This window comes from Carcharodon carcharias, chromosome 3 (assembly GCF_017639515.1).
Source record: "Carcharodon carcharias isolate sCarCar2 chromosome 3, sCarCar2.pri, whole genome shotgun sequence".
NCBI lineage: Eukaryota > Metazoa > Chordata > Chondrichthyes > Lamniformes > Lamnidae > Carcharodon > Carcharodon carcharias.
In genome coordinates this window covers 224613603-224639320 of record NC_054469.1, presented here as the reverse complement: position 1 = coordinate 224639320, position 25718 = coordinate 224613603, and the positions used below count along the sequence as shown (strand labels likewise).

Sequence of the window (25718 nt, the reverse complement as noted above, 5' to 3'; positions counted from 1 at the left end):
ATGCTGCGCGGGCTGCTGCTGCTGCGCGCGGCTCCAACCGCCGCCCGGATCGGAGCGGGGATCCCGTTCCCGCCGCCGCCCGGGGCGGGGATCCCGCTCCCCCTTCTTCCTCCGCCGCCGTCCGGGGCGGGGATCCCGCTCCCTCCGGCCGCCGGGAGACGGTGTGAGGCCTGGGCCTGGGCCTGGGCCGGGCCCGGGCTCTATCCGCCCCGCGTCCCCGGCCGCCGCGCTCTCTGCACCGGGGGGGCCGGAGGCTGCTGGCGGTGCGGGGCGGCCCCGGCGGAGGCCTCGGGGGGCTTTTTCTGCCCTTCCTGCCGGGCCCTGCAGCCGCCGGACCGGGGCCGCGACTACTTCCAGCTGCTGGGCCTCCCGCGCCGCTTCCGCCTGGAGCCCGAGCGGCTCCGGCGCCGCCAGCGCCGCCTCCAGCGGGCCCTGCACCCGGACAACTTCAGCCGCAGCTCCGAGGCCGAGCGCCGCTTCTCGGAGGAGCAGTCGGCGCTGGTCAACGAGGCCCTCGGGACTCTGCTGAAGCCCGTGTCCCGGGGCCTCTACCTGCTGCGGCTGGAGCTGCCGGGCGAGGCCGGGGTGGTGGAGGAGGAGGAGGAGGAGGCGGGGGGCGGGTTTCCCGGCGGCGGGGACCCCGCCTTCCTCGCCACCGTCCTCCAGCTCAACGAGCAGCTGGAGGAGGCCCGGGGCCAGGAGGAGATCCGCCGGGTGGCCGAGGAGGTGGAGGCCCGGCTCCGGGAGCTGGCCGAGGAGGTGGCCCAGGCCTTCGAGCGGGGCCGCCCGCGGGAAGCCCGCCCGCTGCTGCGCCAGATGCGATTTTGGAGCAGCCTCGGCGAGCGGGTGAAGGAGAGGCAGCTGCCCCGCTGATTGGTGGGAAGAGAGCGGGGTAAAGTATCAGGGGTATCACATACTGGGGGGGGGGGTATCACATTATCACATACTGGGGGGGGTATCACATTATCACATACTGGGGGGGGTATCACATTATCACATACTGGGGGGGTATTACATTATCACATACTGGGGGGGGTATTACATTATCACATACTGGGGGGGTATCACATTATCACATACTGGGGGGGTATCACATTATCACATACTGGGGGGGGTATTACATTATCACATACTGGGGGGGGTATCACATTATCACATACTGGGGGGGTATCACATTATCACATACTGGGGGGGTATTACATTATCACATACTGGGGGGGTATCACATTATCACATACTGGGGGGGTATCACATTATCACATACTGGGGGGGTATTACATTATCACATACTGGGGGGGTATCACATTATCACATACTGGGGGGGTATTACATTATCACATACTGGGGGGGTATCACATTATCACATACTGGGGGGGTATTACATTATCACATACTGGGGGGGTATTACATTATCACATACTGGGGGGGTATTACATTATCACATACTGGGGGGGTATCACATTATCACATACTGGGGGGGTATTACATTATCACATACTGGGGGGGTATCACATTATCACATACTGGGGGGGTATTACATTATCACATACTGGGGGGGTATTACATTATCACATACTGGGGGGGTATCACATTATCACATACTGGGGGGGTATTACATTATCACATACTGGGGGGGTATTACATTATCACATACTGGGGGGGGTATTACATTATCACATACTGGGGGGGGGTATCACATTATCACATACTGGGGGGGTATTACATTATCACATACTGGGGTGGTATTACATTATCACATACTGGGGGGGTATCACATTATCACATACTGGGGGGGGTATTACATTATCACATACTGGGGGGGGGTATTACATTATCACATACTGGGGGGGGGTATTACATTATCACATACTGGGGGGGTATTACATTATCACATACTGGGGGGGTATTACATTATCACATACTGGGGGGGGGGTATTACATTATCACATACTGGGGGGGGGGGTATTACATTATCACATACTGGGGGGGGGTATTACATTATCACATACTGGGGGGGGTATTACATTATCACATACTGGGGGGGGGGTATTACATTATCACATACTGGGGGGGGGGGGTATTACATTATCACATACTGGGGGTATCACATTATCACATACTGGGGGTGTATTACATTATCACATACTGGGGGGGTATTACATTATCACATACTTGGGGGGGTATCACATACTTGGGAGGGTATCACATACTGGGGAGGTATCACATACTGGGGGGGTATCACATTATCACATACTGGGGGGATATCACATCACATACTGGGGGGGGTGGTATCACATTATCACATACTGAGGGTGGGGTGGTATCACATACTGGGGTGGGGCCACCTCTCCCCATCCAACCCAATTCAGTTCAGTATTTATAATTGATTACAGAGTCAGACCACATTGGAAATGTTGGTCTTTATGGCATGGGGAATATGTACAGAAGTGGGGAAGTCTTGCTTTAGCTCTACAGGGCGTAGGGGAGGAATTTTACACCAGTGGGTTTTTACGGTCCCGCCACAGAGTCGATGGATTTTTTGAGCGACTCCCTTCATTTTACACCCCCGCCACCACGGGGCCATAAAATTCTGCCCTGCCTTTGCACGGTTTTGTTCGCCCTAAGGAGGGGTACCCTTTAATTGGGAGCAGCTCCGGGAAGGTTCACTCGGCTGATTCTTGGGATGAATGAGGAAAGATTGGACCAGTACTCATTGGAGTTTAAAAGAATGAGAGATGATCCTGTTGAAAGATATAAGATTCTATATGGGGCTTGACAGGGGAGACACTGAGTGGATGTTTCCCCACATGGAAGCACTGTTTAAAAATAAGGGGTCTCCTATTTAAGACAGAGATGAAGAATTTCTTCTCAGGGGGTCCTTAGTGTTTGGAATTCTCTTCCCCAGAGAGCAGTGGAGGCTGGGTCATTGAATAAATTCAAGGCTGAGGTCGATAGATTTTTTTATTAACAAGGGAGTTGAGGGCTATGGGGCGGAAGGCAGGTAATTGGAGATAAAGCCACAGTCAGATCTAATTGAATGGCGGAGCTGGCTCGAGGGGCCTGCTCTTCTTATTTCTTATGTTCTTATGTATGTAGTATTAATGTAATTACCACAGACAGGCTGGAATTATCAGCTCCAACTTGCATGAGCGCAAAATGTGACCGTGAATTTTTATTTTACTCAAAATTAATCCAGATTTAGTTGGGAATGTTTGATAGGAAGTAAAGCCCTCCAACCTCTCCAATATTCAATCAGATCAAGGCTCATCCCTCTCCATATTTCTTATTACCCTTGGCTGGCAAAGATTTGTCAATCTCAGATTTAAAATTATTGATCAACTACTTTTTTTTTCGTTTGAATTCCCCATTTCTACCAGCTTTTGCACAAGGGACTGCTCCCTAACTTCTGGATCTGATTTTTCATGTTATGCCCATGTTCTGGACTCCCCCATCTGTTAAAAATGTTTCTATGTACACTATGTTTAAAATCCTCAAAAACCTCAATCAAATCCCCCCCCCAACTTTCTATATTCCATATAAAAAAGTACAAGCCTGGTTTATGTAACTTTCCTTGTAATTTAACCCTTGTGACATTCTGATGAATATGCACTACGTTCCTTTCAAGGTCAATATATCCCTTCTAAGGTGCAGTACCCAGAACTGGACACAGTGCTCCAGATGTGTAACCAGTTACATTTCCCTTAAAACACTGAATTTTAATTAAAACGTGAAAATCACAAACATATTTTAACCTTGCCATATACAGTACAATCTCAATATACTTGGGAAATAAGTAGTATATAAATTCCAACACAGCTTTGCCCTTCCCATATCTCTAAATTCTAGCCCTCTCTGCACTTCACCTCACTCAATTCTGATGCTGTCCTCGTGTGTCTCCTCACTTAACAGCCAATTGAGTACTTACAAATATACAAAATAGGAGCAGAAGTAGGCCATTCAGCCCTTCGAGCCTGCTCCGCCCTACAATAAGTCCACATTCCCATCCACCCCTGATAACCTTTGATTCCCTTGCCTAACAAGAATCTATCCACCTTCACTTTAAAAATATTCAATGACCGCCCCCCCCCCCCCCGCCCTCCACTGCTTTCTGAGGCAGAGAGCTCCAAAGTTGCACAGCCCTCAGAGAGAAAAAAATTTCTCCTCACCTCTGTCCTAAAAGGCCCAAATTTTAAAACAGTGCCCCCGGTTCTGGACACACCCACAAGAGGAAACATCCTTTCCACATCCACCTTATACTCCAATCAAGTCACCTCTCACTCTTCTAAACTCCAGTAGAAAAAAGCTCAGTCTACCCGAACTTTTCTTGTAAGACTCTCATACTTTAAACTGTAATCACATGAAATGTATCCTCCCTAAAGTCTCATTCATTGGATTGATGTCCGTTTCTTTGTTACACCCTCGGGGTCCTCTGTGATGTTTCTCTTATGCAAAAGTTGCTAAATAAAATACAAAGTACTGATATTTCTTACACTCAATTGGTTGAGCAGATATGTATCCTAACTCTAAAATACCACAAGGTTGATGATATCTCTATTACTACCACAGCAGTGTGGTAACAAATTCAAATAGTTGCAATTAAAAGTACAATTTTTAATAGGGGGTACGGCATCCAAACCCAGTTGGCACCAAATATTGTTCACTTTAGGTTAGTTATTTGCTTAAGCAGTCAAATGTGCATAGTAGTCAGGACTGGGGCTCACTGGTGACTGATCTAGAATTTTTGATCACCGCACCTACTGTAACCTAATGAGCTACCATGGGCATCATGATCGGACAGCCTGGACCCTTATGTAGAAACATAGAAGCCGGAGTAGGTCATTCGAGCCTGCTCCGCCATTCAATATGATCATGGCTGATCCTCTATCTCAACGCCATATTCCCGTGCTCTCCCCATACCCCTTGATGTATCTGGCAGAGCAGAGGGGGATAGGAATGGCTGCTTTCATCAAGGAGGTGGAAGGGAAATGGTAACATTCTCCTAATTTCTGCTTAGTTGTGGTAAAACTTTCAATGTGTAAAAAGCTGAGCAAATATATATTGATATAGTGAATTTGGACTTTACTTCAGTCGCTAAATGAGCATATGCACTATATACAATGTTCAAGTATGACCTAACCAGCCCAACTCATTGTATTTGTTACCTAGGGTGAAGCCTTTCGCTCATTAACATGGGTATCCATGGACTGATGACTTACATTGGAGAAAATCATATATTTTTTAATAATGTCAAGGTACAAGATACAAAAATTGTAATCGATGGCAATAACTTATTTCATAGACTTTACTTTGACTCTGGTCTTGATCTTGAGCACGGAGGTGAATATGATTTGTTTACTGACGTCATCTGCAAGTTCTTTGAAGCCCTGTCTCTCTGTAATATTACACCATATGTGGTATTTGATGGTGGATGCGACTATACTGATAAGAAGTTTGAAACTATCAAACAGCGTGCCAGGGAGAAAATCCAAAAAGCACATGTTATCTCAAGGGGCGGGGGAGGGATGTTACTCCCACTGCTCAGCCCAGAAGTTTTTAAACAAGTTTTAGTGCGTTTGCAAGTACCTTTTGTCCAGTGCCATTCAGAAGCAGACCGTGACATTGTAACCCTTGCTAATCAGTGGGCCTGTCCAGTCCTAACACTAGACAGTGACTTCTGTGTCTTTGATTTGAAGGCTGGTTATTGCCCCCTCAATTACTTTAAATGGCAAAACATAATTACTCATAAAGACTGCTCCGGATCCTACATTGCGGCCCAGTGTTTCTCCGTGGAGAATTTCTGTAACCATTTTAGCCACATAAATAAAGCTCTTCTCCCTCTCTTTGCGGTGTTGAATGGCAATGATTACGTGAATCTTCCTTCCTTGGAGGCCTTTTTCACCCGAGTGCGTTTCCCGGCAAGGACTTCTGTGTCAACGGGAAAGAAAAACATGCGGATTCAAGGGCTCCTCAACTGGCTGTCCAGATTTACTGATCCGAAGGAGGCCATTGAAAATATTCTGAAGTACCTAAAACAAAATGAACACGAAGAGGTCCGCAAAGTTCTCTGCTCTCTTATGGATGAATATACTCAGTCAGAAGTGGACCTTACAAAGTTCTTTCAGAATAAAGATGTGAGACCCCACATTGCCACTGCGTTGGCCAGCAAAGCCCCCGAATGGGTATGCCTTGCTCTAATCAAAGGAGAGTTAGCCCCATTTCTCAGTGACTGCTTGATCTTAAAGAGGGTGTTTTTGCAACCTCAGGTGGAGAATACAGGCAGGCCCAGCAGTAATAGTTGCTCGTTGCATATTCGCCAGGTTATGTATGGACTTCTACTATATACCAATGAGCCTTGTCGTGACTTAGCATTGGATTTGGCGAGCAGCACGTGGGGAGGGGCAGGCATTGATGCTGAGGAACATAGCAAAGTGCATTGTGTGGAGGAATTCGATAGATATGAGCAAACACTGAGAAAAACTAGTGTTCAAGCGGTGCTGAAAAGATTCAACTCAGATGAAACCTATTCATTGCAAAGACTACCCAAGGTGAGTGTACACATATGATATAAAGTGTGAGATATAGGAACTAAGGTATATGGTATTACACAATGTCATGGATATGTCTCCTATGGAGGGAGATCTTTTCTCCTAAGTCATAACTACCCGTGCCTTGATCATCACAATAATATTTCTTTAACTTTGATTTCTTTGGGGGGAAAGTTATGTGCATCAAGGCTGGATCTGAAATGTTTTTCATTTTGGCTCTGTTCACAGTATCATCCACTGTTTATCCATATACAAATTAAAGTTTCCTACTTTTACTCCAAAATCAAAGCACCCAACATGACATTTTTATTTTAAAAGCCATATATCCAGCAGTACCTCTGAGATTGACATAAATTGACTAATAATGGGCACTTCCTTGCCATTGGTCCACCACTATGATAAGTCAGCCTAACTTCATGTGAAATCCATACATTTTACATAGTTAATAACCAACTTTGTACTAATATATTTCCCAGTATTTTGAAAACAAAATTATATAGAAATGGACACCAGCTTAGATTTTGAAATTTGGTGAGCTTCCAGTTTAAATTTAGCTGTTTTAAATTCATGTGAAATATTTGTAGAAATTGTCCAAGTTACCACAAATTCTGCTTTTATCACAGGGTTATAGTTTGTAACTTTCAACATTTGTACTTTAAATTTTCAGCTTTTGGATGCATTTTTTTAACACCCTTACTGATTTGTGTCTCAGACTCAGTATTGGAAACATGCTGAATTACATTTTAATCAAAAAAGCTTTCCTGATCCCAATATATCAAGTAGTAATAAAACAAAGTGCTGGAATCACTCAGCACATCTGGCAGCATCTGTGGAGAGAGATGATAAACATTAGCTCTGAAGCTGCTTGACCCGCTGAGTATTTCATACGAATTAGGAGGAGTAGGCCATTCAGCCCCGAACCTGCTCTACCGTTCAATAAGATCATGGCTGATCTGATTGTGGCCTCAACGCCACTATCCTGCCTCTCTACTCTTTATGATTCCCTTGTTAGTCAAGAATCTACTTCTGCCTTAAAAATATTCAATGACGCTGGCTCTGTCACTCTCTGGGCAAGAGATGTCCACAGACTACCTACTCTCAAAAAATTTCTCCTCAACTTTTAAATAATTTTTAAATAAATTTCCAACATTTTCTGTTATTTTAGATTTGCAGTATCCACAGTATTTTGCTCTTATATTAGGCAGTAAACAGTTCTGTTAATTAGGAATCAATACTGAGCTGTTACGTGTAAATGGACTGGTTTGTTAGAGGATCTTGATCACATGTTATCTTTTGCAGATTTCTACGTCAGACAGAATCAGCTTTCTACTGGACACCTTGAGGACAAAACCTGATGTGCTGGCCTTGCCAGCTCACCTGCAGTTAACACTTGCTGTAACCTGCTCCTGGGTAGCTCATGCTGAACCCAAAGTGACATTGTACCATCTCCAGGCTTTGCTGCTTTGCATTGTAACTGGAGAACTACATAAAATAATACACAAGCCAGGTAAATAGAAACTACAAAAAGACAGCATAGCATAATAGCATTTCTGTGTTTATATATTGTAAATTAGAGTGGCGTTATTCAGTGGTGAAAGATACTAGTAGGTGAAAGATTTGTTGGTTTCCCGAAGGCTGTTCCTTGAATGCCTGGAGCCATCTGTTATGTGTTTGAACATGACTGCAGTCTGATTGCAGATTTGCAGGGCTTTCCACACTGCGGGCAAGGATGAATTGTCTGATTTTTGTTGGGACTGCTGATCTTTCTAGCTTACCTTTTGTCCTTGGCTGTCTGTATTCTTTGCTGCTTAAAGGAAACATCACCACTGCTTGAGATTGCTCCCCAGGTAGATCTTTCTTGTGTATATCTGTACTGGACATACCACATTTCCTTAGGTTTGCCTTCCAGAAATCTTTGAACCTTAATCTTGGTGTTCAATTTAAGTTGTGAATAAATGACCACCTTGGGATAAAGTCAGTCACACGTACAACATGTCCACTCCATCTGAGCTCTCACGATCAATGCTTCAATTCCAGACATTTCTGCTCTTTGAAGTATCTGTGTTGGGCACTTGTCCTCCCATTTAATGCCCATGATGTTCCAAATGCATCTCATGTATCTCATTAGTAGATTAGTGCTGCATCTTATCGCCTTATAATTTTACTACACTGAGTTCTTGATCTGAAACAGTCCTCTCATTTCATTTCCTCTTTTCACTTTTCCCTTCCTTTACTGTCCTGGATAAAATAAGTGACAAATTAATTTGTGGTTCAGTCGACACTTCTTTGTTGCATTATTGACAGATATAGAATGAATTGTTATTGCCAGAATGGTCAACCCCCTCACCCCCCCCCAATTGTTCCTTAGGATGTGTTTATTTGTACCATAACACTAGAGGGAGCACTTGCTGCACATACACAGAGGGAGCGTCAGTCACAGAAAATGAGATACTTTTAAATGCAGCTGGTGTGTCATAACTCATTTTATCATTTGCAAGTAGACAGACAGCCTAAATTAAGTTTTGAGATGCAAACTGAAACCCGGTATTAGGGAGTAAATTAAAACTGGATCATGTTAGGATTAACTTTCCCCCAAGATGATCTGTTCATTTGCCTGTCATTATTAAAATTCTCCACCAAAACACATCAGGGTATTGTTTTTTTAGTGGAACTTTTTTTGCTAATGCAATCAAAAAGACTTCGAGAAACATCAAAATGTATGCACCTACCCTGTCTTGTATTATTTATTAACACATACTATTTTCTACAAGTGAATGGATTCTCTGGTGACTAGGCTCTCCTGGTTCACTCTTTATAATTCTTGTACCTATGACAAGGGTCTTTGTTCACCACAATTCTTCAGTGTTTTGAATTAAAAAGTAAAAATAAGTAAATAATAAAACACTTCTAAAAAACTATCATGCGATGTGTGGCACAAGGCAATGATTCTGGGATGACGAACTCCATTAACAATCAAATGAGCTAGCCAGGCTATGCAGGAGTTGGCATTTGCTGTAGCACTGATGCTCCTGCCACTGACCAGAAAATATTAGTGTATTGGAGAGGTCACTGGATATCAGTTGGAAACAGGAACCAGGATTTGATTGCCTCTTTCTTCACACCCCACAAAAACAGTTACAGAAGCCTGCCTGTTGCCCTGACTGAGACCAGCTAGTTAGACGCAAAAAGAAAATCAAATCTGTCATCTTTTGCTAGTTTTAAATCATTTCATAGAAAATCTTATGGAATTATCTTTTTGCAACTTTATTCAAAGACCAGTATTCTGATACAAGGGTTAGTATTAAATGGTGGCGTCAGACTTAATTCTTAGGAGAATCTTTTGATGGCTTTCCCAGAAGCAGTCACAGGGTTTCAGTTGACTGAGATGTGGATATATTTAGGGAATCTCCATGACCATTCTGCAGAGTGACAGGCCTGCATCTGTGAACTCAAATGTTAAATCTAACAATGGAAATAAATAATTGCTGAGGAACTTGGAGGGAGCATGACTAATTATGTTTACAATCAAATCTGCCTAGGTAACAGCAGCTCTGAGGAGAGGGACGTCAGAATGGTGTATGACAGACTGTCTCAGCTGAGACAAAGAAAGCAGATGGGGAATCTGGATATAGATGTAGCTCACGTGTTCTCTCAGTGGCAGAGCTGTCTTTTAATGGGAATCTATCTAAATCGGCTCCTGTGCTGTCCCCTTCCAGTGCCTGATATTACACGGTAAGGAGATATATACAAGATAATTGTAGATGGCAGCGTGATCACTAAGGATTATTAAATACCAGCTTAATTTTCGTCATCTCATCTGAAAAATGGATAAAGCTTTGTTCCTTCTCAATTCCCTTAGATTCCAGGAAATAGCAGTTTGCTTGGTAAATGTGTGAATATAGTTCATATTTAATATCCTGCAAATGCTATTAGTGATGAATGAGATCTGTGAATTTGGCAAAAAAATATAGTAATTATGGTGCAGTAGTTTCTCTCGTGTGCTCTATGAAAGTTCACCATCATCTGCAAGGTCCAAGGTCCCCTCCAAGCCACACGCCATCCTGATTTGGAACTGTATCGCTGTTCCTTCAGTGTCGTTAGGTAAAAGTCCTGGAACTCCCTTCCTAACATCACTGGGTGTACCTACATCACATGGACTGCAGCGGTTCAAGAAGGCAGCTCACCACCACCTTGTCAAAGGCAGTTAGGGATGGGCAATAAATGCTGGCTCAGCTAGCAACTCTCAGCCTGTGAAAGAATAAATTTTTAAAAACTTGTGGTTTTATCACTGGAATTTACATTATGTTCAGACTATTCCAATACTTTGAACCAACTGTTAAGATTAAGAAAATGATCATATAGTTAGTAGAAAGTAGTTATTTTATCCTGTATATAACTAGTTACAAGTCCCTTCCGCTGCACCGTGCCCCCCCCCCCGGTTAAAATACACCGACTATCTGTGATCCGGGACAGAGGAATAATACCAATATGCACAGAAATATGGGCAGAAAGATGATGGATGAAATTTAACATGATGTATTTTGGGAGGAAGGATAAAGCATGTTCACTAAATGGTAAAAACTTTACAGTGCATAGAAAGACCTGATGTTCAGTACAGAAATCTTTCAAAGTGAGAGGTCAAGTTGTAAATAAGCTTATAGTACCACTGATTTCTAAATAAAAGTATAGAGTATCAATGGCCAAGAGTTAATGCAAAACTAATATATTGATTGGGCCTCAGTTAGAATGATATTCAGTTTTGCGTGTCTTATTTTAGGAGGAATATCAAGGCTGCGAGAGCAATAATTTCTGATTGAGAGCTTTAATTAGGAGGATAGACTAGAGAAACCTGAGCTCTTTTCACAGGAACGCAGAAGGGCAAGAAGAGATTTGATGGAGGTGTTCAAAGGCCTTTGATAAAATGGAAAAACTGATTGCCAGTGGTCTGAATTGGTCATCAGAAAGTATAGATATGAGGTCATCACCAAAAATTGAGACATTACGAGCGTTTTCTTTTCACCCAGATAAGATGTTGGGACATGGAGTCCCGAAGTCAGAATTCATAAAATGGAAATTGGTGATTTTAAATTTAAATGGGGAGTGGGAATGTGGAACTCTGCTAAAAGGCTGTGGATACGTGGCAAAATGAAATGTTTAAAATTGAGAAATTATTCAGTAAGGGTATCCATGAATATGGATCTGGCAGGTAAATGGAGGTGAGGTACAGTTCAGCCATGATCTATCAAATGATGAAACAGGATTGAGGGGCTAATTGGCCTGCTGTTCCTCTGGATGGGGCAAATAGTCTCCTTTTGTCCTGTATAATTCTAGAATAGGGCCTTGGGATGTGGTTAATACCTTTCAGTATACTGTTTTCTAATTTATGAGCAAACTGTTATGATTGAACTCAGATTAGCACAACAGAAATACAAACTTATTATGGTACAGCTATTTCCATTTTTCTGTTATATGATGAAAGCAGTTTAGTTGCACAGGTGAATAACCCAGAAGAGGCACCCTGCCCTTCCCAAAAAAAAAGGTTCAGGATATGCACTAGGAGATGGTCAGTAACAGATAATACTGACAACTAAGACTGCTGGATGCTGACTGTTTGGAAGGGCATTGGAAGAGGCAAGCAGAAATAAAAAAACTCATTTGGCCAAGAAGAGGGCCTAGAGAAAATAGAGGCCAGCAAATCATTCACCTTCCCAGCCCATTGTCTTCCTCTGCAGCAAATGCGGTAGAGACTACTATGCCGGAGTGGGGCTCCTGAGCCATGCCAAGCAATGCTTAATGCAGAGTTGACCACCACGGCGCAAACACGGAAGGCTGCTACAGATAGGTAACCTTCCTTCCTGCTTTCCAGTTTGTAATAGTTCTCTTACATTTACTGTGTTACATGAAATGCAGAAATTGATGTTCTCTCTGAATGAAAAAATGACTCTCTGCCCCCCAGCACCTAATGAGTTCATCTCAGATCAGGAATTTCCCTTAGCTGACCTCAGATCAGTGCTGGAAGAGATTTGTGTCAGTGTTACCAGTGAGAAACTTCCACTGTGATCACTTTTTACTAATAGATTTCCAACCCTGCTTATGATCAGAAGTTTTACATTTTAAGCAATGCTACCAGTTTTTGAATAAACCTAATTGATTTCCTGCATCGTCCTTTGAGAATTCCCTCTCATATCTATTCTTTCTGTCTGTTCTGGAAAGCCTCTATAGTGGGTCTTTTGTGCATCGTTTGTATCAAGAGCTAAAATCGATGGTTGCTGCAGAGGACCTATTAAAGGGTTCTCTGATTGCAAGTGAGCTCCTGCACACACTGACTGCCGCAATACCAGCAGACTTCTTCCAGAAGAAAAGAAAGTCCAAGTGTCACGACAAATTGAAGGAAAAGCAAACAGCTAATTCAACTATATCATCAATGAGCAAAGATAATCAACGGCTCCCTACCTGGCATGATGCAAATAACCGATTTGCAGCCTTGACAACTGAGGATTTTGGATAAAACCACAATGTTACTTTACAGCACCAAAAACTGTTGGAATCTTGAATACAAACTGCACATGAGACATGCAACTCACTTTTCACAGCACTGCACAAAGTTTTGGCAAGGATGGATCACCATGACCCATTTTGTTTTTAAGCTTGCCTTTTAAAGAGAAAAGCAGTTAATTTCATGGTAAATTTATAACAGTTACATGAAATTGACAATGTTGCTCAAAACTTTGTTTGTAAGGGGCCCATACCTAATTCATTAACCAAGCTTCAGTCAACAGGTGCACAATGCTGCTGCTGATACTGTAACAGCAGGTTTATAAGTGATAAGTGAAATATTTTACCACAGTATTTAGTTCAGATCTAATTCTAGGACCATCAGTTTGGGAAGTAGCTTATCAAATATTTTAGGTGTAGCATAAATTAATCTCAAATGACCTTTTCTTGCATAACAAATTTATTGTAAAATGAGCAATTGCCACTTTCTTTTCCGCTATCAAGTGTAGAACTTGACCAGTGCACCATTATTTTTTTAAATCTGCTGTATGAATTCCATAGTGGTGATTTGTATATTTTGCTCTCCCCCTTCCCAGCTAATTATGATACCAATTTCTATTCATCTCCTCTTACCTAAAGGTAATAATCGCTCACTGGGCAAAGTTTCCCTTTTACACATTATCCAAGTGGCCATTTATTTGTGGATCTCAAGAATATGTTGGGCCATTTTTCAGTTGTCATAGCCGAGCCCAGTCTGGTTTGCACCTGTGATCCACATACGCACAGTTCCAGCCTTTTCTTTTCTCTTTGTCAGCTAGGGATTGAGTGTACAAATGTGGTCCTGTAATTGAATTTATAAAGATGTCTAGTGCAGTACAGACCAGTTGAATCATGGCTGGACTCTGCTGTGCATAGATGAGCATTTGGTTAAGTTCATTAAGCAATCAAAGCAGTTTGCACGTTGCCATTAAGTGACAATCCCAATTCTAGACCGTGTGGGGGTTATAGTTAAACTTAACCAAAGGTCCAAGCGGGGTTGAAAGGACTTCAGATTATCAGAGCATTCTTATCCTTCCACATTACAATGCTAATTTAGCATCTATTAATGCAGTATTCCATCCAACACAGAAGATACATTTTTAGGAACTATTTATGATGTTGCCTTCCATCTATTAGATAAACAGACTATAATGTACAATAGAAATAAATAGTTTAACATTGAAGAGTTTCAGCTTTGATATGCATCAAACATTATATGCAGAAGTCACTAATTTATGTTGGCTAATTTCAGGACTAGTATCCCAAAGAAGAATATTTTATTCAAAGTGCTTTCATTTTACGAGTGCCAGATTCTACCTTACCAGCCTTATTGGCCAGTAAAGTCTTGACTGTTTTCATTTTGAATTAACAAGAATTGTTGTAACTATTATCTAATTTTATCTGGAGATGAAATAAAAATTTACTATAAGATTTGTTTTCTTTTGTGGAGACTGAACATTGTCTAAATGTTTAATGCATTATAGCACACCAATCATTTATGAAATATTTCAATTTTTTAAAAATAAACTTCATACCATGTTGGAGGGGCAAGTAAACCAAAGAAGCTAACTTAAAAAAAAGTATTAACACTTTTTAAAATCAATTAAAAACCACACAGAAACTAGCTCCTAACACTGGGAATTTCCAGTTCTGTCATGTCCTTTCTCCAAGTTTGAGAGAGACAATTTCAGTATCCATCATCTCTACAAATGTCAAGGTCATCACTCATCAAAATAAAAAGATTTAGAATTCCATGTAGCTCAAAACTTCAGGAATCTCTACATTAAGCTCCTTGATTTTGTCTGGCTTATTGTTGCAAGAAACCAGTTTCCAAAGCAGCCCGGAGTCACTGCATTCCAAAATCTACTAAGTGCATTTGTGCCCAACATGTTCTAGCTCTCCATAACCTTAGAAATATTTCCTCTGTGAAATCAGACAGAAACTTGCTTAGAAAGGAATTGCTTCTTGTAAAGTACTTCATGCTGTAAATGACTTGGTCCTGGGTCTGGATGATGGAAGTGGTATTAGATGATTAAAAACTAACCTGTGAAAGATTGAGAAGGTCACTAAACTTGGGAATTGGAATGTATCCAGTAGGGAGGTGATTTTGGCAAAATACTGGTTACAGAAATTTGGCTGTATTTGGTGCAGCAGGGACCCAAATTTGACCTGTTTCAAAGCTACTATATTCCTGCTCTTTAGGTTCCTTCCATTACCATTTACGCATCAGCTGATTGAAATTTTAAAAATATTTTTAGGTGAAAACTTAAGTGTAAATTTTGTTTGTTAATAGACAGGAAGCATAAGGGCTGAGAATGTGAACTGTTGGTGATGTATATAATCAAACAAAATAAAAATTTAAAATACTAAAAAGATTGTAATTTAATCGTTATATTTAAGTTTTTACAATAAAAAATTATGCCTCAAAATGGTTCGGGGAGATTTTGTGACTGGATGATTTTATAACAACTACAATCCTGTACTCATATTGCAAATTGAATATAATAAAACATCCCAAGCCATTTCACGAGTGCTATAAAGTAAAACTTGACACCAAACCACGGACAGAAAATACACAGGGTTCAGTGAGGATAATTTTTTTAAAAAATCTCAAATTGTAATTAAAAATAAACAGACAATGACTTTATTTCAAGGGAACTGGAATACAGAGGTTGAAGTGTTGTTGTATTAAGCTCTGGTTAGATCCTATTTGGAATACTGCATTCAGTTCTGAACACACCATCTCAGGAAGGATATATTTCGACTTTGGAAGGGCTGCAGTGCAGATTCACCGGAATGATAAGAGGTGCTAAAAGGTTTGAATAAGGACAAGTAGCAGAGACCAGGCTTGTATTCCCTTCGGTATAGAAGATGAAGGGGTTATCTAATTGAAATGTTTAAGATGATTAAAGGATTGATGCAAAGAGAAACTCTCCATTGGCAGTGTGCAGCAACATCTGGAGATTTCTTGAGCATTTACTTGAAGTAAATTACAGGGCTGTTTCATGCAAAGTATTTATTTTTAACTATTACAAATTGTCACTATTTGGCCTTCTTTCCTATAGTAATTCCTAATTCCAAAGATGATCCCAATAGCGTTAAAGCTGTAGAATTGTAAATATCCCACATATTGTTGCAGTTATAGTAATAAAACATGATTTATGCTTATTGAATATTGCATGTGCACTTATGTTCATTAATAAAACTGCTAAAAAGCATGATATTCTCCAAACACTACCCACATCTAAAGGCTTCATTAAACTCTACCACCTAGAAGGATAAGAACAGCAGATGCATGAGAATACTACCACCTGCAAATTCCCTTTTTCAAGTTACACACCATCCTGAATTGGAACAACATTGCCGTTCCTTCACTGTCATTGGGTCAAAATCCTGGAACACCCTCCCGAACAGCACCAAGGGTGTACTTAAAGCACAATGGACTGCAGTGGTTCAAAAGGTGGTTCATTGCCAGCTTCTCAATGGCAATTAAGGATAGGCAATAAAAGCTGGCTTGGCCAGTGCTGCCCACATCTCAAATATATTTAAAAAACACATTGTAAGAATCAAAAGTGTTGCAATATTGCTCAGGTTTTCTGTTGCTTTTTTTCCCCAATATCTGAACAATGGCTTTAAAATCATAGATTGACAGTACAGTAGATCAATCAGCCCACTGTGCTCATGCCAGCTCTTAAGAAAAAAGTATTGAATTAATCCCATTGTCCTCTGTTCTTCCTCTACAACATTTTCCTCTTCAATTCTATTCCTTTTGAAAGTTACTATTGAAACAGCTTCCACAACACTTTCAGGCAGTGTATTCCAGATAATAAAAGCTGTCATCAATTAATTTCTCACCTACACTTCCATTCTTTTCCCAGTTATCTTAAATCTGTGCCCTCAGGTTACTGACCTTCCTGCCACTGGAAACAGTTTCTCCTTATTTACTGTATATTTTTTTTTTTACTGATTTTCAATACCTCTATTACATCTCCATGAGATTTTTCTCCTCGGAGGACAAAAACCTCTGCTCTAGTTTGTAGTCAGTTACCCTGCTTCTTCCTTGATCTGCCATTTGGTCCTTCATCCTCCTCCTCCACTCATTGCTCCACTCTACTATCAATTGTAGATGTGGGGAAGGTGTTCAGCCCACAGTCAGCTAGAAAAGACAGTATGGCAGCAATATTTATGTGAGGCTACGACCTTGGGAACCAGCAGGAAAAACAATCCCATTGAGGAATCTTGAGGTACCTCAGGGGGAATAACGCCACCTGTTATTTTATTGTGCTGCAATTGATGGCATTCAAGAAATTAAATTTACTACAATGATCACAATTTCTTTCAGCCTATTGCAGTACTATTTAACAGCCAAATTAATTAACAGCAGTCAGATTGGAGAGGAGAAGCTACAATGATATAATGTTAGCTGTGGATTAGGATCTGTACTGAAATCAGGTTTCCATTGCTGAAAGATTGCAAAGTGGGATAAATGTACCATCCCAAGAAAAGAGGCAAGTCTTACAAAGATCATTTAATTACAAACTGTATTTTTCAAATACACTGTACATTTCCATCACAGATGTAGCCTGACAAATGGTGTCCATCACCCAGTACAAAAAAAAAAATCACTGCCTACATTTCTGGTCTTCATTACGGTTGCCAAGTCTTAGAAAAAGCAATGGTGTTTAAGTTATCACAGTTTACACAAATGCATTCAATTACTAGTGACAGCAAACATGTATTTAAACAAAAAATCAAAACTGCAGACTCTGTATTTAGTCCAGTATTACTGGCTGTTATATCTGATCAATTCGATGCTCCGGTATACACAGACTTCATTTGACACAAAACTGTACACATTTGCACTTTTCCTGTTAAAACACATATATACAATTGTGATACAACCTCTAAATTGCAAACCATGGTTTCTATAGTGGTCAAGACCTTAGAAGTTTAAAAACAGGAACACAAAAGCACTTCAGCAATTTATTTTTTTAACATTATTTTATATTAAGAAAATAAAACAGCTGCAGGAATCTTACTTTTGTGGCTTATAGCTTGGAATAAATGGAATGTCCAATGCATATGAACACCTAATTTATGCTATTGAAATCCACACCACCATATATAAAATAACATACTATTTATTGATAAATAATAGTGTTCAAATTAGGAAAAGAAACGGCTTTCATTCTATCCAGTGTAATGCAGACTCTACACCACATCCATTTGCACAGAGTCTTTCCTATACAGAAAACAAAATGTTATGTACATTGAAGCAGCGAATCACACTGTCTGCAGGGAAAAATTCTGCATCTAGTTTGCATTGTGCTATCCCAACAGATGGAGATCAAGAGATACTTCATAGTCCTCATTTTCAACACATCCTTTTAAGTCCTTTTAAATTACGAGTGCCATTATATGTCAATTCAAAGTTCAGCCTTCAAACACATCACCAGGTCATTAGGTACCTAGTATCTTATTTATTAAATTCCAAGATGCAATATGCATCATACATCTAGAAAGGATTTATTTTGTTTGGGGCTTTTCTCTTTCCGTCTCTCCAACCGCTTGATGATCTCAGAGACTATGCAAACTGAGGAAGTGAGCCCCACCAAAAAAATAAGATCTAAAAGAGGAAGATCAAAAGATAATTAATACAGTGTGAAGATTATAACAGCAGTCTGAAATCATGACTTTCGCAAGGGGTTCACACACCTCATGTGGTGGTGAAATACAATACAGTATTCTCAAAGTATTTCACACTACTACTCTGCCTTTCAAAGCAAAAGATTGCAAAAAATCTGATCAAAAAAAACCACAATACACAAAATACTATGACAAGCTAGAAGACACTAAGTCAAAGCTATGCAGAAATTAGACAGAAGGACAACAGGTAACTTCCGAGGGATGGTATGGAGAATGTAACCTGGAATCCCAGCCTAGACCTGTCCCCATTCTGGTTGTGATCATCGCAAGAGCATTTTCCCTGGTACTCTGTCACAAAGCAGCACTGACACAGCTCAAGCCATTCATGTTCTTCAGCATATGCGCCTAAAATTATGTAAATCATCTTGGATCATATGGATTCCTTTTGGAAATGCAAGCAACAAAATATCAACCACAGAAAAAAGTAACTTCTTTTTAGTTTTAGTTTCTGAATATTTTAGAACATTGAGTTACTGAATCCAAATGAATCAGTGGTATTCACAATATGGCCCAATGTAGAGAGACCAGCTCTTCTGGTTCTTGATTCATTGTCTTCTAATCTGCCAGACCAAAAGTGGGATTTAGTACTGCTCCCACTCATTTTCCAACAAAACGTGATTAAGAAACACATACATCTCAGCTTCCATTAAGCAAAGCGTGGACCTATTGAAAGTGAACTATTGTCCTGTAGTTTGATATTTTGCTTTCTAGCTGTCCCAATGTAGCCAATACATTCCTTCCAATAGCTTCTCCAATACCCGCATGGTTAACTTCAATGTTTTCCAAGATTTCATCCCTGATTCTCTCAAAGGTACCATCTTTAAATAAGGGGTCAACTTACACATGTATATTATTAACTACTTTAAACGCATTTGTTGTTGTTGACACTCGGCTTTACTTCTCCTCTAACACACTTTCAACTCTACTGTGCCTATACAATCTTGATTCCCTACCAGATGAGGAAAAGTGACTGAGTCAGAATTTCCGCTAACCATGGCATGACTGACACTATCCCATTTGGTCCTTGCCAGGCAGTATATCTTTCAGTTCAATTCCATTTCCCTCTCTAGCTACTCACTTAGAATGCAGAGCTTGATGTCCTATTGAATCCTTAGTGGAGCTTCAAACCTCAAATGTAATCCATCATTATCATCTCAATGATTATATCTAGAGTTAGCATGCAAGTGTAGCAAGTAATTAGGAAGGAAAATAGAATGTTGACCTTATTGCAAGGGGGATAGAAGTATAAAAAGGTAGGGAAGTCTTGCTACAACTGCACAGAGCTTTGGTGAGACCATATCTGGAATACTGCATACACAGTTTTGGTCTCCTTATTTAAGGAAAGAGATACTTGCATTGGAAGCAGTTCAGAGACTGTTCAACTAGGCTGGTTCCTGGGATGAAGGAGTGGTCTTATGAAGAAAGATTAAGCAGGTTATACTCATTGGAGTTTAAAAGAATGAGAGGTGATCTTATTGAAACGTATAAGATTCTGATGAGGCCTGACAGGATAGAGAGGATGGGAAGTAGAAGGCACAGTTTAAAAATAAAGGGTCTCCAATTTAAGATGGAGGTGAGGAGGAATTTCTTTTCTCAGAGGGTCGATAGTGTTTGGAATTCTCTTCTACAGTGAGCAGTAGAGGCTGGGTCATTGAATATATTCAAGTTAAGACAGATTTTTGATATACGTGGGTTAAAGATTCAGGCAGAGAAGTGGAGTTAAGCCCATATCAAATCAGCTATGATCTTACTGAATGGTGGGACAGGTTCAATGGGTCGAATGGCCTACTCCAGCTCCTATTTCTTATGATTTTCTTATCACTCCTACCATCAGTTAAATCCTCATCCATGTTTTGCTACTTATAGGTTTGTACAGCTATAGGTAGGTTTCCCAAACACACTTCTCCCAAACTACAGACCCCACAAACCACAACTCACCTAGAAGCCCAGAACCTGTACCCCATTCCATATTAAGTCCCATTTATTAATCACCTCCATCCACCACTGGTTTTCCATCCTCGAACACATTGACTTCATTATGCTCATCTTCAACAACAAATCTCTTCATGGGTTCACTACCCTACCTCTGCCTCCTGTTCTTTATTGCAGCTCGCATCCTCTGCATTTCTAACTCTGCAGTGCCATATTTCCTCCCCTCCCACCCATACCATCATGTCTCATCAGTGACTATGTCTTCTACCATCAAAGCCCTCGCTCTAGGAGTTTCCTTCCTAAACACCTGTCTTCCATATTTCTTTCCACCTTTTAAAGCTTCTTCAAAAAGTAGTCACCTCTCTTAATTTCTGCTTGGTGTCTGATTTTCTCCCAGTCTTGTGAAGAGCTTTGGTATATTTAAAAATGGTAAAGGTATTTTATGGAGTGTAACCTAGTGTTGGACAGCCCTCCACTTGACAACCTGCCACAGTCCTACGATTGAAGTCAGGAGCTCACCATGTGGTGTAATGCAGGCACAGATCTGTTTTATATTCCACTGTAGCCCTTAAGCAAGACATCAGTTGAGACTAACACTTGGCAACAAGTGAACAACAGAAATATGCGACGATTCTGAGATTACATTGGTATATACTGTCATTAACACAAAAAGGCTGATTTATGTCATTTTAATTCTGCTTTCAAGCTAGTTATTCTTCCACACTTTCTTTTCCCCAGGATGTCCACTACACCCATCTAAACAAAATTACTGAAATAGAAAGGATACTAAATCAGTTATTTTATAACTAATTGTCAAAAAAGGGGACAACCAGTGAGGCTCCTTTAAATGACTGGACTCAGTGTAAGAAAGTTTTCTGCTCCTGCAGTTCAGGTTGTAGATGTTCAATGTTCACGCTTCAGCTACCTGTGCTTATAATACTAAAATCCAAGAAACATCTACAGTGTAAGAACATTAATACAGTTTATGGGTTCCATGAATTCGGGGTTCGTATGAAACACTGTAGAACAAATCATCAGTGTTCCTCACTTTCATTTATGGAATTGGTTATGTTGTATTATGACTATTTACCTTTAATCACAATCTATTAAAGTGAAGGTAGCATTTATAAAACTAGCCTCAAGAGTGACTTTGTGATGATCAATGAAAATGATTTAGCAGATTTTTGTGTGAATATTGAATGGTGCCAAGGCTATTTAACCTACAAATTCCATTTAGCAGTCAATGTAGTAAAAATTTATTAAAATAAAAAATAAATTGGAGAATGGCAAATCACAATCAAATCTGCTAAATGCACAAACAAGTGTATAATTGTCAGCAAATGAAAGCATCATGCAACTGACTGCAAGGTCTGCCCAAATTAAAAGAAAGCTCTCACCTAGTATACTGAGGCTCTCTGTCTGGAAAACTTTCTGTAGCGGAGGGAAGTAAATAACCAGCAGCTGCCCCATGATGGACCCAAGTACAGCATAACAAAACATTCGGTTACTGCACAGCCCAATTTCGAAGACAGATTTTGTCTGGGGAGGGAAGAAGAGGAGCAGAAAGCGAGAAGTAAGGAAAAATATTTCCAACATGAACACAGTCATCTTTTAATTAACTATACATATATTTGGCTCATTATATATATTTAACTATTATATAGAGTGTTACCTATCAATACATCCTGGAAAGACATCTATGAGTTAGGAAACACTGATGGAGAAAGAGTATGGCACAAAAACACAAGCTTCTCTTCGAGGCAATTTTACTAATGGAAGAAATTTGTGCTAGTTTCATCAAGTTTGAGTTTTTGGCTACATTCACAAAGCTGAATTTAACATAGTTCATTAAAGATTCATAGACACATTAATATAAATAAGCTTGAGGGCAGTTATGTAATGTCAAAGAAAGAAGAAAATCCCCTTTGGTGTCTAACAGCCTGAACTACATAAATACACTTTGGTTAAAATTCCAAGACTTTCATATCCCACCTGCGACCTGGAGCTCCACGCATTGAACATGTCAAAGAAAACAAAGCAGGTAAAGGTCATTGTTGTGTCGCGTGGCGTTATTACATTATCCTGTAACTGAGAAACACAGATAACAAATACAAAACTCATTACCAACACACTATTTTTAATGAATATTTTAAAATTGCATCTCTAAAAGAAAAGCATTCCCCACTAACTCTTTAATACGCGTTTTTTTTTAAACTGATGTCTTTGTTAAAAACATAATTATGATTAGCAATTTACTCAAAGTAGAAAAACATCTAATCAGCTAGTAATTTTAAAATAGATAGACAGGACAACTCCCATACTTTGACTAAGAGCAGAGGTGGTTTCCATCTGGAAGAAAAGGAAGACTTCACTGGTGCAATTGATTAGAAGGTGCTTACCTCCCTCCAGAAGACAAATAACGTCCCAGAAACAATAATCAATGATGAAACCAGAATTTTAACAATCAGGTTTCTGGTCAGGATGCTGTCTTTTACATTTCTTGGAGGCTGTCTGATGACATCTTTATCGACAGGTTCTACTCCCAGGCTGGACACAAGGGAACAAAGCAAAGGCAATTCAGAATGTCACTGCAATAACTTGTTTACATTTTGCAAGATTGAAGAGTTGGGAGGGAACATGAGAACAAAGTCTGCTTTTTTGTTTAAACATATAAAGTGGAACAAATAGTTTAATTGTGCAGTAGAGGAACTAAATGCATGAAAGTCAATCAGATTTTTCCTTTTGATTGTTGTTCTCAAGTTTGAGGCATTTTAATCGATTAAAATGTGAGTCTTGACTCGAGTCTGTAAATTACATAATTTTCTAATGACAATGTGTTCAAATCTGTGCTTTTCTCCTTTTGTTAGATCACTCATGCATCCCTCAAGTAATTTCACCAAACATATTCAACTCAATCACATTCCAATACTTAAAAGCTGAGATGCAGTCACCTCACTTTAAATCTCTGAAAGTAAAATGTAGTATATAACACAAAAAAAATCATAACCTTACTTATAAACTTAGGGACATTCCTATCACCCTTTCATCCGCTATGACCCACTTGTTCCTGATCTCCCTGTGCCTTTTCTGCGGTTCAGTTCTCAGCACAGCAGTTTCTTTACCTTCAGTGCAGTAGTTGCTTGAAGTAGGCAGAGGAAAGTATTTCAAAAGAAATAGGTAAGAGATGCAATCCTGAAGCTCAAGAAGGAGGTGAAAGTGAAAAGGAAGAGTGGAGAAAACAAGCAGAAAAGAGAAGTGAAGGAGGTTAAAAAAGAGAGGAGTGGACATGGAAGAGGAAGGAAGAATGTGAGGTAGCAGGTAGCAGGCAAAAGAGAATTGAAGGAAATTAAGGCAAGGAAAAGAGACATGAAACAGGTGAGGAAAAGTGATATTCACAGAGTCCAACTCTGATTAACAAGATCCAAATTACATTTATTTCAGCACAATGAATGGGGAAAGAGAAGAGACTCTTCACAGGATTGAAAAAAAGTATCCTGCTGTTTGGGGGGGGGGGGAATGAACAAAAATGTGACAGAGACCTGTTGAGGCAGGGGAGAAGGACACACTCTGGATCAAGCAGTAAGGGAAGGGCTTTGCATGAAGGGAGAAATTAGCAGTGCTGTGAAGAATCTGCTGGGATCAGAAAGGATTATTGGTCCATTTCATAAATGTCAGATCCTACAACTCATGAACAATGTCATGGGACATCCACTACTTATAATTAGGTGAGTTTGTAGACAGACATTTCATCAATAATCTAAACTTTTCTTTTTACCTCTGTGCTGGTGGTCCATCCATAATTATGTTAATCCATAAAATCTGCATAGCATTTAGTGGATTAGGAAAGTTCATTAATGTGGCTAAAGAAATCAACGTTAGAGCAGCTATACTCCTGGGGAAAAAAATGAAATTGAATAAAATTGCTGTATAAGTTCATGTTTTATCATACAGTAAGTAAATTTTAACATAGCATTAAGACTTTTTTGTAGCTAGATATTTAAAATATTACATATTTATATTTAAATACTTTAAAATTAAGCTTGTCAATGACTAATTTCCCTCAGGTAATCGTCCTAAGTTATACTTACGTGCTGAGTTGGAACCTAACAAAATTTTTGATATTATTGTAAATCCCTTTGCCCTCCTCAATTGCAGACCTGAAACAGAAAGCTTGACATTAACTGACATGGCGAACACACTGGACAGATTGTACTGACACACACTAAGATGCGTTAGTCAACCAAAATCTTTTATTCTACAAAGAGCTAGTCAAAAGAATCTAAACAATTGCCATCCTGTAACTGAGCACAGCATCACTCTGAGCTATGCAGTCATACTGGTGTGTGGAATAACATAAGAACAGGAGGCAGCCAATTATCCCTTCGAGTCTGTTCTGCCATTCAATTAAATCAGTGCTGATCTATGACCTAACTCCAGCAACTGCCTTTTCCCCTTATCCCTTAATTCCTTCAGTTAACAAAAATCCATCAATCTCGGATTTAAGATTAACAACTGACCTAGTGTCAACTGTCATTTGTGAGGGAGAGTTCCAAACTTTTACCACCCTGTGTGTATGTGTAGAAGTGTTTCCTAATTTCACTCCTGAACATTTTGGCTCTAACTTTTAAACAATGCCCCATTTGCAGATTAAAATCCAAAATACATAAGTGCAAGTTTTAAACCTTTTCTTAAAACAAACTGGCAGGTGAAAAGGTATGGCTCAGAAATAAAGTTTGCAAATCTTTTCTGAAGTGTTCATTTCAGCAGACTTGTCCTCTTTTCTTACAATAAGGCACATTATAGCTTATGATATGGGATTGTAACCTGTGTCTCAATTTCATATAAGTGACATATACAATACACTCTCTGTAGGAGAGCTTGGAGAGTTGCATAAACAACATAAAATAAAAAGACATTTAAATGGATTTGTCAGGGCAGGGAGCAATAAACTTAAGCTGATGAAAGCACATAGCCAGATGTGCACATGTCCATAAAGTTCAG

General features: G+C 40.1%; 3 protein-coding genes across 5 annotated transcripts in view; 2 read left to right on the top strand and 1 right to left on the bottom strand.

The window, feature by feature from the left end:
- On the top strand, positions 1-873 carry hscb (HscB mitochondrial iron-sulfur cluster cochaperone). Its single transcript, XM_041183753.1, has one exon. It carries the CDS (start codon positions 1-3, stop codon positions 871-873), a length of 873 nt encoding a protein of 290 aa, XP_041039687.1.
- Positions 874-5189: 4316 nt separating this feature from the next.
- On the top strand, positions 5190-14508 carry aste1b (asteroid homolog 1b). Of its 2 annotated transcripts, XM_041183752.1 has the most exons (5): positions 5190-6545; positions 7845-8052; positions 10085-10277; positions 12278-12387; positions 12759-12930. In XM_041183752.1, the coding sequence occupies exons 1-4, from the start codon at positions 5190-5192 to the stop codon at positions 12348-12350; spliced, it is 1830 nt and encodes a 609-aa protein (XP_041039686.1). In that variant the 3' UTR covers positions 12351-12387; positions 12759-12930. The 2 variants fall into 2 exon arrangements, with proteins under 2 accessions (XP_041039686.1, XP_041039685.1); XM_041183751.1 differs by lacking the exon at positions 12278-12387 and having other exon boundaries at positions 12759-14508.
- Positions 14509-17594: 3086 nt separating this feature from the next.
- atp2c1 (ATPase secretory pathway Ca2+ transporting 1) overlaps positions 17595-25718 on the bottom strand; it is a 96204-nt gene continuing 88080 nt past the window's right edge. Inside the window, exons 22-27 of one of the 2 annotated variants that reach the window (XM_041184134.1) lie at positions 24806-24874; positions 24493-24609; positions 23117-23264; positions 22710-22805; positions 22115-22256; positions 17595-18705 (exon numbers count right to left, since the gene is read on the bottom strand). In XM_041184134.1, coding sequence (XP_041040068.1) covers positions 18587-18705; positions 22115-22256; positions 22710-22805; positions 23117-23264; positions 24493-24609; positions 24806-24874 — 691 coding nt within the window. In that variant the 3' untranslated portion in view covers positions 17595-18586. The remainder of the gene's footprint in view (positions 18706-22114; positions 22257-22709; positions 22806-23116; positions 23265-24492; positions 24610-24805; positions 24875-25718) is intronic. The other variant, XM_041184135.1, reaches the window with a different exon arrangement.

What these genes read in the sequence shown, in the direction of transcription:
- hscb (XM_041183753.1), top strand. Translation starts at nt 1, where the DNA reads ATGCTGCGCGGGCTGCTGCTGCTGCGCGCGGCTCCAACCGCCGCCCGG.
- aste1b (XM_041183751.1), top strand. Translation starts at nt 5,190, where the DNA reads ATGGGTATCCATGGACTGATGACTTACATTGGAGAAAATCATATATTT. An exon ending in TAAAATAATACACAAGCCAG is followed by an intron (nt 8,053 to 10,084) that starts GTAAATAGAAAC and finishes AAATCTGCCTAG; the next exon opens with GTAACAGCAGCTCTGAGGAG. An exon ending in CCAGTGCCTGATATTACACG is followed by an intron (nt 10,278 to 12,758) that starts GTAAGGAGATAT and finishes TGTTCTGGAAAG; the next exon opens with CCTCTATAGTGGGTCTTTTG.